General features: G+C 43.8%; 1 protein-coding gene across 3 annotated transcripts; it reads right to left on the bottom strand.

The window, feature by feature from the left end:
- Positions 1–571: 571 nt before the first annotated feature.
- Positions 572–7,866, bottom strand: LOC118092584 (basic helix-loop-helix transcription factor scleraxis). 3 transcript variants are annotated; one of them, XR_004693557.3, is made up of 3 exons: positions 7,251–7,866; positions 6,241–6,342; positions 572–5,202 (listed from the first exon to the last, which is right to left on the bottom strand). XR_004693557.3 is itself a non-coding variant. In XM_035130791.3 (2 exons), the coding sequence occupies exons 1-2, from the start codon at positions 7,728–7,730 to the stop codon at positions 6,310–6,312; spliced, it is 513 nt and encodes a 170-aa protein (XP_034986682.1). In that variant the 5' UTR covers positions 7,731–7,866; the 3' UTR covers positions 572–6,309. The 3 variants fall into 3 exon arrangements, 1 of the variants encoding a protein (XP_034986682.1); XR_004693558.3 differs by having other exon boundaries at positions 6,245–6,342; XM_035130791.3 differs by having other exon boundaries at positions 572–6,342.
- Between the last annotated feature and the right edge of the window lie 3,093 nt (positions 7,867–10,959).

Raw genomic sequence — 10,959 nt, 5'->3', positions numbered from 1 at the left:
CTGCTCTGGCAGGAAGGTAAACAGCGTTTCCGTGTGCTGCTCTGGGTTCGGCAGAAGCGGCTTAGTCATGCTGGCCACATGACCCGGAAAAACAGTCTACGGACAAACGCCGGCTCCCTCGGCCTGAAAGCGAGATGAGCGCCGCAACCCCAAAGTCGTTTGCCACTGGACTTAACTGTCAGGGGTCCTTTACCTTTACTTTTTTAAGGGGGATTTAAATATAAAATGTATGCAAAAATATGGTAACTTTTCTGCCTCACCTCTTTTTTTGCTTCTAGACCTAAAGCAGCCCTCAGAAGCCAAGCCCAATTTCAAATCCAGTGCTTGGGCTGAAAGTGGTTCCCTGTCTCTGCCAAAAACATATCTAGTTGTTCGACCCTTTGGGTGTGCATGCAAATTGGGGGCCAAGCTAGCAGATATGGTCCTCCTCACTCCCATATAGAAAGTGAGAAACAGCTGCTACACCACTAACCATTCCCCGATGTTTAGCATAAGCAACCACCACCCATTGCTTGGGCGTCTTATCTAAGAGATATTTTTCAACAGCAAAATAAAAATACAGAGGAAAACGTATGTTTAGAATTATTTTAATGTTAAATCTGTCTTACAAAAATACACTTTATTTTAGAAGAAATTTTCAGGCTTTTTTAAACAAACTTGTCTCTTTTACACAGGCATTGTTACTATTGTTCAACCCAAAGGGCAGTAATAATAATTTTTTAAAAACCTGGCTGTTCTTATAAGAGCACAAATGGGCATTTTGAACCATTAGTAGTAGTTAGGTAGTACGTTTAAAAGCTTTCGTTAAAAATATGTTAATGATTCTCCTCTTTCGGTAGCATCAGCCTTGCGCATAAGCCTACAAAGTTTAGTAGCCTGTCTTTATTTATTTATTTTACAACTCTGACAAGAGGCTATTACACTATGTTTCCATGTTGGTGATGGAGACACACAACCCTCTTACTTCAAAGCCAGCATGGGAATGCAGGGTACTGGACTATTAACAGGCTGGAAGAGGAAGGACAGAGCTGATGAATGGGTTCCCTTTCCTCCACCCCAGCACAGAAACCAAGCAGACTGCTGAGGACGAATGGCATGGAATTCTGTGCACTTGGCTTGCATGACATTCCTTGTTGCCACACAAGTTGTAAAATGTAAGGCAGAGTAATGCCTAGGATACCACATTAAGATTTTATTCCTGAGCATTCTGATTTAACCGGCCCTGGTGTGCTTTAGAATGACATTAACTGCCTTACATAGCAGCCGTACATGGAATAAACAGAGATGCTTGGATTTGAAAATTAGCACATTAAGCAACATCAGTATACAACATACTTGGTTATGTACATTTTCAAGAGAACTAGGCTTTCCACTTCTCTTTTCATAGATCTATACAAGGCATCTTAAAAGTGTAAATTCAAGATAGAACCCAAGTGAACTGAAACATTTTATAGCATAGTCCGTCTGGATATTCTGCTCCAAAGAATACCCTTTTGCACAGCCCCTCTTCATGATAGTGGGGTTTATTATGGAGGTGAGGGAGTTCCAGCTGTGTGTTGGAGCCTGCATGTCCAGAACAAGCAGTTGGCTTGCAGCAGGTAAACGGTACTCACTTCTTCTTTCTACCCATATGGTTAAAAAAATGCATAAACTATGACAGCATAGTAGGTGCACACATATAGGAACACAGCTACAAGGTTAGTGTATGGGGTAAAAAGGTAAAGATAAAGGTAAAGGGACCCCTGACCATTAGGTCCAGTTGTGACTGACTCTGGGGTTGCCGAGGGAGCCAGCGTACAGCTTCCAGGTCATGTGGCCAGCATGACAAAGCCACTTCTGGCGAACCAGAGCAGCACACGGAAACGCCGTTTACCTTCCCGCTATCGCGGTACCTATTTATCTACTTGCACTTTGACGTGCTTTCGAACTGCTAGGTTGGCAGGAGCTGGGACCAAGCAACGAGAGTTCACCCTGTCGCAGGGATTTGAACCACCGACCTTCTGATCGGCAAGCCTTAGGCTCTGTGGTTTAACCCACAGCGCCACCCACGTCCCAGTGTGTGGGGTAGTGAACTGCAAATTCAGAGATCCGATGGTGGACACAGAGTCTCAAGGTTAGTATTTGGAAACCCTGACCTCTAAATTGCTGTAACCAACTGCACATGGCCAGTTATCACCAAAATAACATTGAAAGAGCCCCAAATCCCAAATGGGGAAAGGACCCTGGAGTTGTGAGTGTGACCCAGAAGCAGATGCAATGGCATAGCAATGCAAAGTTGCAACAACCTTGGCAGAAGGTAAATGGCTGCTTAAGAAAAAGTTTGTGCGCTTTCGATGAACTTTAGGTATGTTTAGGGTAGGCTGCATCCCTCAGCTGCCTGGAGAGGCCTTGGTGTGGGGAAGCTTCAGAAGCATAGCTGCTTATGGACTCAGGAGCCTTAGCTAGAACAACTTGAAGATTAAAGTCTTGCCTCACTATACACTGTAGGATATAGTAATCCCTTGAGTCATATTCATTTGATTGCTGACTTTCATGATCTCACAAACCAAACGCTTAACTTCTGTTAGTAGTTATCAGCATAAATATTCATGCAGGGGCCCAGTAGAAAGAACTGTAAAACCACTCAAATGTTCAGGAGGAGCTATTTAAATATTAGGATTAAGGACAGAGGATGACTTTGTTTTAAATGGATTTATACGCAGAATTTGACTGTTCAGTTCCAATCGAGCCTTTGCCCATATTGGATTGTTTCTTCCATTGAGCATCCAGGCTGCTCATGCTTTTTCTTAAAGCCAGATTATTTGCAAAATGTATGCCCATCATGCATTCCAAGGATTCAAGTCCCATGTGGGACTATATTTCTGCAGCATAATTTCATGATGGCTAAGTATTTTTGTACAGTTATATGCATAGCTCTAGGTCCCTGCTCATGTGCAGGGAAACCTGGACTGAACATTTATCTATATATATGACATTATATGTGTAATTAAAGGGGGGGGATAAAACAGTCTGGGTGGATGAGCTTAATATCTCTATCTGTCTATCTGTCTATCTATCTATCATCTATCTATCTATCTATCTATCTATCTATCTATCTATCTATCTATCTATCTAGGGGAAGCACATCATTCAGATGTTATTTACCTGTTTATGAAAGGATAGTGTGGATGAAGCGTAGTGTAATGGAATAGTTTACTGTTTCTGGTAAAAACAAACAAAACAGCAGGCTATACCGTATTTATTCCAATTGTAAAAGACTTTAAAAAAAAATTAAGTAGCACAGACTTCAACTTCTAAGAAGAAGAAAGCGCTTATGTCCCTTTAAGAGCTCTAAAGTAGAAACATTCAGCAAGGGTATTTTTTCCCAACCATTACAACATAATAGTGGGGAAATTGGCCTGTTTGGAACACCTGTTTTCTTTAGAATTGACAAAGGGTCTTAATCCGGTCCTCCTTTAGAATATGATTATTCTTTCCAAAGCAATTGAAAGATAATTATTAAAAGTGCATGTAACATTTTGAAAATTACAGGAGTGCAATAGAAAATGAAGGAGGGATGTATGCCCAAAATGTGAACAAAATTCATATGAACCAGTCACTAAATAGGACCTGATGGCTGACACTTTTCTTGTGCCTATGATGACCACTTTGTTATAAATGGGTCAGCATGAGGCTTGTTAACAGCATGCAGGCCACCTCTACTCAGTCTGAGCTGTGTAGCTTTGTCAGAGGTGTGCAAAATCCCCAAGTCCGCTTAAGGGAAATATGACAGTTGACTTATTATAAGCAAAGAGCTGTCATGTGCACAAGGGAAAAAATGGCCATCAAAACAGGGCACTGACCCCCAGACTGTGGAAGAAGTGGAATGTGTTTCATATTCGTTCACACTGCCTATCAACACATCCTAGCTTAGTAGTTTGTTTTTTTAAAAAAAACAACAACACTCTGACATGCTGGCTTATTTTGTCTCCAAAACTGGTAGCTGTTTTTAAGCTTCCTGTCAGGAAAAGCCACAGAAATTTGGATGGTTGTGAGTAGGACCACAAAAGTTGCTTCACTGAAGGGGAGAGGTTTACTCAGGGTTAAACCAACCTGTTCTATATTGTTCCTTGACTATAAGCAAAAGTTATGATGAAGGATTTGTGATAGCTAAGCCTAAGTGAATTAAACATTCATCTACATTGTGAAATGTATGCCACAGAGCATTACTTTCATGTGGCTTAACTCAGGGATTAATATTTACATATTATTATTATTATTATTATTTAGGAATGCTGAGGAATCATTATCAGAGCGTTGTTTATCTCGACCGATTCCCCCAATTTATTTCTTTTTCCTGATTTTTGTATTTATTTATTGGTTTGTTTATTTATTACATTTATAACCCAGCTTTCCTCCGAGATGCTCAGGGTGACATACAGGGTTCTCCTCCTCCAATCCTCAATTTATTCTCACAATAACCCTGTGAGGTAGGTTAAGCTGAGAAATAGTGACTGGCCCAAGGACGCCTAGCAAGCTTCCCAGCTGAGTAGGATTAATTACTTTTAGATATGAAAGATGAGGCCATGTGTTATGGTGACATACCACAGTGCGAAAATTATTCCACGCACGTGCAAGCACACTGTAAACACATGCATATGTCTCCTTAACGAAAGCTCTGTCTGACCATTTTAGAAACCCCTCTACTGTGAACTGATGTTGTTGTTGTTTTTTTATTCTGCCTGTGTTTGGAAAAGTGGCTTTTTTTAAAAAAACAACCCCAAAACTTGCTCAGCTTAATTCAAAATAAAGATTGCATGCTTACATGACGACCAGCAATCAGATAGCACCAGTGATAATGTACAGGCACAACTTGTGAATAACCTAGGAGAGCAGATAAATTTAGAGGGCCCATGGGAACCTCCCCTGCTCCACACTTCAATGATGAACAAATTTAGAAAGATCCCACACGGTTTCAAGAATTGGCCTGAGTCACTCAACAGCCCTTCTCAAGTTTCAGGCCTAAGCGGAGAACCTCCTCTCAGTTTGGCTGCATCTCCCTCCAGAGCCATTTGGCCAAGCTGATTTGACAGCAGAGCTGTGGTGCAAGTCTGTGGCTACGTTCACATGGCCAAAGATGGGTTTGTTCTGAAGCTGACACCGGGGTGCTTTGCTCATTTCAGTACCATGGCTACAAAGTTACATGACGGCTTCCCTCAGCATCTGCAGTAGAGAGACGATAAAATAGACACGCTTAAGCCACCTTGTGAGGGAGGAGAAGCAAGCAGTTGTAGCACATGCAGGTTTTGACTCGTTGCTACACTACATTGTCTCTCACACACAGCAAAAAGCTATCTGGCCCTGGGCTGACTATGATTGAGGGGCACAGGATGGATGTTATTTTGATTCATTTTGAGCAAATCTTGACTGGACAGAGGAAATTCCTGCCCTTTCCCACTGTGACTGTCTGGGGTGGGAAAAAACTAAATGGTACATTAAATGGACATAAGCATTTAATGGGTTTTGTTTTACTTTGAAAGTAAGAGCAGTGGGTGATCATGGTGGTGTATTTTCACCAGGATGGTAGAGCAGAGGGGGGAAATGTCAGTTCTGTCCTGATCTTCCTCACAGCTACTATTTTTTTAAAGAATAAAAAACATAATATGCTAAATGCAATAATTTCTTCTTGTCTGGCCTACAGACTGACAAGAGGAACCGCACTGTGTTGACCAAGAAACAAAATTGGTACAACCGCTCTAGCCTTTGTGTGTGTGCTTCTCCTGTAATTTGCGTACAATCCTTTAATGTGCAATTTTAGTGGAAATCCTTGAATCTGCTAGCAGAGGCCAATGAGGTTTTGACTGAAAAAGAGAGAGGGCAGTGTGACATGGCTTAGCCGTCCAATGGTAGCTAGAGGCTATGAGCCTGGTGCATTATGAGAGTCTCCCATTAAGAGGAGACGCCGGGTGTTTGATAGCTCAAGTTCCATCATGTGACATAGGTCTAGGAGGCATCAGTATCAGGGCTTGGCTGCTTAGGTTTAGCATTTCTTGCACGAAAATAGCTGCCACGCCAGGTGCAACTTTCCCCACCGTGTTCAGTTTCAACTGCAAAAATCCCCTTTGAATAAGCCTGTGGCAATGGAAAACAAAGTACAGATCAGGGTTAGTCCTCCCACCCCCTTTCCCTTTTCTATGTAATTGCACAATTTCAATGTAAACATTATGATATGAGTGGCAGAGACACACAGAGAGAGGTTACCTACAACTGTTCTATAACCAGTCCGGTATTTGTGCAAGCTTCTCTTCTGAATCAATGTCCACAATGCTTTTAAAGAGACAAGTGTTTCTCCCTTTCTCTGTGCTGCAAATAGAATAAAGGCATCCATTATAACGAGGCAGTGCACATAAACCATACATTAAAGTTTTATTTATCAGTTGCCAGTGGCCATCTCGCCCAAATTTTACCTGTTAATATAAAAGGTCCTAGCCACCAAAGCAGAGATAAGCTTCACCTGTGCACTTCACGGTTGGTTGGGGTTTAAAAGCCTGAACATTTCAAACACTGACAGTCTCAGTTTTGAAATGCAAAATTTATGTATATAAATTCTTTTCAGTGCGAGCTATAAAATAGACCAGGCACAATGAAGCTAAAAGAAAAGGGGGAAATATTCTTTTTTTATTTTTTAAATAATCTATTGAGGAAGAGAAAGAGAAAAATCTTCATATAGCATGGAACAAAATAAAAGGAAAACACACAAAGCCCCCCAAAATGTAAACAGGATGTTGCACTTGGCAGGTGATGATGCAAATCCCAAAAATAAGAGGGAAATGCAAATTATTTCCCCCAGCTAGAACACAAAGCAAACTGCAGCTTTTGCACATTTATTCAAGCAATGCTCACATGAAGGGAGTGAGTTTTTGTAAGGAACATGCTTTAAAAAGAAGGAGCGTGTGCACACACACATGGTGCCCTAACAGTTTCAGACAAGGATTGTCTGCTCTGTACATATTTTGGTTCCCCAACTGGATGCACTGAAAAAATGAAAGCTCTAGTTCACCTTTCTGATACATTCCTCAATTTGATGCCACTTCAGGCACAGGCTTTAAAGCTGATGACCAGAGCAGAGGCTCACCTTGTTGCAAAATTCTCCCTTGCTATACTTCTGCTGAAAACAACCCCAATCCGTGCAGGCCACAGCTTGCGGTGTATATGTGTGGGGGTGGGGGTGGGGGTAGGGGGTGTTACTGAGTGCTAGATGCCAGCCTTACCAGCTTCCTCTGGTTGCTCAGGCAGAAGGTACAGATTGGTCTTGGTGCCGTTGCTGTGCCGCCGCCCTGCAGGAGAGGCTGGTATTGCAAGCAGGGCTGCCTCAAAGGCAGCTGTTCCTCCCCCAAGCTCTCGCTCTGTTGCGGTGGCTGCTGCTGCTGCTGTAAGAGCAGCATGTTAGCCAGGTGGGAGATGTAGCTGGAGGCCAGGCGCAAGGTCTCTATCTTGGACAGCTTGCGGTCTGCAGGCTCGGTTGGGATGAGGGTGCGGAGGGTGCTGAAGGCTGTGTTCACGCTGTGGGTTCGGTCCCTCTCCCGGGCATTGGCAGCTTGCCTCTGCTTGCTCAACCCACTCAGCCGAGGGCTCTTCCGCTTGCGCTTCCCTTGGGCTCCGGTGGAAGTCAAGGATTTTCCGGAGCTGCTCTCGCTGCTGCCACTCTCCAGTTCCTCTAGGTCGGATGCAGCACCCCCGCTCGACTTCATGGTGAGCCCAGCAGCCCCTTGGCCCCATCACTTTTATGCACAGCAGCTGCCACATTGCTCCTGTTAGCATCAGCCGCTGCTCTCCCAACTCCCCTCCAGCAGCAGGGTCATTTTTTGAATGGTTGCTCCTTTTAGATCTAGCATATGGTTGCTCTGTAAATAAGGCAAAGGAGGTGGAGCTGCCACCTCAAAGTAGCTGCACAGCTACGCCGGAGCTGTGCACCTGTTTCCCCCTTGTCATGTAAAAATGTGCAAGCTCTCCGGGAAGCTGCAGTGAGCATGTGCAGTGGGGAAATGGAAGCCCTTTCCCCAACCTTTGCCCTCAATTTCAGCAAGTGCTTTCTCCTCCCTTCAGGTCCTTGAGCAGGACAGAAAGAGACCCCCTTGCCTCTCAGAAGCTGCTCCAGTATCTTGCTTCCCAGTATTAAGAGAACAGCCACTTACTAGACATGAAGAATCAAGATTTTCCTTTTCGACACCATTTCGCAATTTAGTCACATATTTTAAATGTTGAAATACTGTACATAGGAAGCTGCATTATACTTAATCAGACAATACCGAGTCCATCTAGCTTGGTGTAGTGGTACCTCGGGTTACAAACACTTCGGGTTACAGACTGTGCTAACCCAGAAGTTGTACCTTGGGTTAAGAACTTTGCCCCAGGTTGAGAACAGAAATTGTGTGGTGGCGGCGCGGCAGCAGCAGCAGCAGGAGGCCCCATTAGCTAAAGTGGTACCTCAGGTTAAGAACAGTTTCAAGTTAAGAATGGACCTCCAGAATGAATTCAGTTCATAACCAGAGATACCACTGTATTACCTATAGTGGCTGACAGGGCCTTTCTCCAGGGTTTCAAGAAGGAATTGTTTCCAACTGTACTCTGAGGACACCAGGAATTGAACCTGGGACTTTTTGCATGGGAAGCAGATGCTCTACAACTGAGCTACAGTTCTTCCCTGGTTTCTACTGTTAGGAAAGACATGCATTTCTGGGACACATTTTTAAAAGTGTAGGTGTTACTCTTACATCCAGGTACATTCATGGTTCCCCAACATTCTTACACGTGCTTCCATCCATTTCCACACACAAATACTCTGTGTATCCAGCTTCTTTTCAACAGGCTTTTGAAGGAATAGCTCTAATATAATAGTTCACAGATTAGCCTTTTTGTAATACTTTGCAAAGCACTCATAGTCCTACTATTATCTTGACTTAAACTGATGGGCACCTTACCTCAGTCATACAGTTTGCATGACTGAGGTTCTATCTATCTATCTATCTATCTATCTATCTATCTATCTATCTATCTATCTATCATCTATCTATCTATCATCTATCTATCTATCTATCTATCTATCTATCTATCATCTATCATCATCATCATCTCACAAGAGGAATATATAAAAAAGCTAAATGGAACGGAGAGAATTTTTTGATGAATAGTTTTAATGTAATTAACTGGTGCATTTGGAATTAACTGTTGGTTGATTTTTCCATACCTAAAATAGGGCTGCCATATGTCCAGATTTTTCTGGACATTACTGGGATTTCAAAGGTGGAATTGACATCTGGGGAGAATTTCTGAAAGGTAGCGCTTTGTCCCAGATCTTATACAAGTCAATCAACAGAGGCACTACAAATATTAAGCATATGCCTTAATTATTTGGGGTAATAAGTTTACCATGAATGTCCTTGAACTACAGCCATTCACCCCTTCTTAATTTGGACTGTGTTTTCATTCTTTCCAAACTTCAGGCAGTTCTAGGCCCTGTCAGCCCTCTACTGCCCCCAACTTTCCCGATAGCCAGTCCCCCTGTCCCAGTCATTTTGTCACATTCCTGTTTACCAAAGTTCCTTTTCGGCAGATGTGTTAAGGGTGAGAAAGCAGGGTTGGCCAAACCCATTTCACCACCTGAGGTGAAATGGGAAAGTTCTGCTCTCCCACCCCTGCTGCTGAAGTCTTGCTTACCGGGGTCTCACATCATTATTGTCTTCTGGCGAGATCTCAAGCGATCACATGACACTCTTTAGATCTATGCAAGATCTTTCTCGAAGCTGCTTCTGCATGACTTTCGTGATGCCCCATGGAATTCCTCTGCCTGAGGTGACTGCTTCAGTTATCTCATAGACAGGTGAGACCTGTGTGAAAGAGATGGCTACTCCTTGGGCCTCAAACAAGAGATGTTCAACTTGAAGACGCCTGGGAATGGTAGTTTATTGAGGTCTCCATGTTCAAGGTTCTAGTAGTCATGGCATCTTCCATTTCCTATTATGTTTGAGCCACTAACTATAAGGCTTTCAGATTTAAGCAACCTTCTCCTATGCAGCCCTTTTGTTTCTGCTGCTTTGATTGCAAAAAGGTCAATCCATGAGAGGGGAAAAGGATCTTGGTGAGGACAGCTCAGAACAGGCCAAAATTATTCATGAGCTGAACTGCAATTCAGAGAGATTTGGGTTCATGCCCTTAATTTCCAAGCTGTAGGGGGTCATTTCTGAATCACCTCTGTTCCGAAAATCTGCAAAGTCATACTATGAACTGTTTGCCTCCAGTTCAAACAACAGGTGCCCCAAGATGGGAAGGTGTGTCTTCATGTGCATCATATAGTCAGGGGCGTTGCAATGGGAGGCGATGGGGTGGTCCGCCCCGGGTTCCACTCGGGGGGGTGTGCCACTTGGCACCCCCCACCCCTGCGACTCCCAAGCCGAGCCTCCAGCCTCCCGGTAAAAAGTCCGCTCGGGATGCTGCACATGCGTCATTACATGGCGGGGTATCATCCCCCGCACCTCCAAAGCCACGTGCCTCCAGCTACAAACTCCAGGTAGAAAGCTCGCTCAGCATGACACACCTGCCATGCTGAGCGGGCTTTCTACTTGGAGTTTGTAGCTGGAGGCGTGCGGCTTTGGAGGCACAGGGGGCTGCAATACCCCACCATGTAACGACGCATGCATCGTTACGAAGTGATGCCGTGCCCCCCCGGGTGCATGGCAATTTGCCGCCCTGGGTTTCACGGCGGCTCGCTACGCCCCTGCATATAGTGCATGCAGCCAGGTCAAGGGTGTCTGGATAAGCACTGCAAGGAACTTTTGTATAAACACTGACCAACATGCCAATATAAATGCCTTTCCTGCATATACATAGACCTCTTATCATTTTGAACTGGACAGATGATGGCTGGGGGAACTTCTATCACTTTTTCTTCCAAGCACCAGTCATGCATACTTAATATGGACC

Source organism: Zootoca vivipara, chromosome 1 (genome assembly GCF_965207765.1).
Source record: "Zootoca vivipara chromosome 1, rZooViv2.hap1.1, whole genome shotgun sequence".
Taxonomy (NCBI): domain Eukaryota; kingdom Metazoa; phylum Chordata; class Lepidosauria; order Squamata; family Lacertidae; genus Zootoca; species Zootoca vivipara.
The sequence above is the reverse complement of the archived record's forward strand: the minus strand, read 5'-3'. Positions and strand labels throughout refer to the sequence as shown.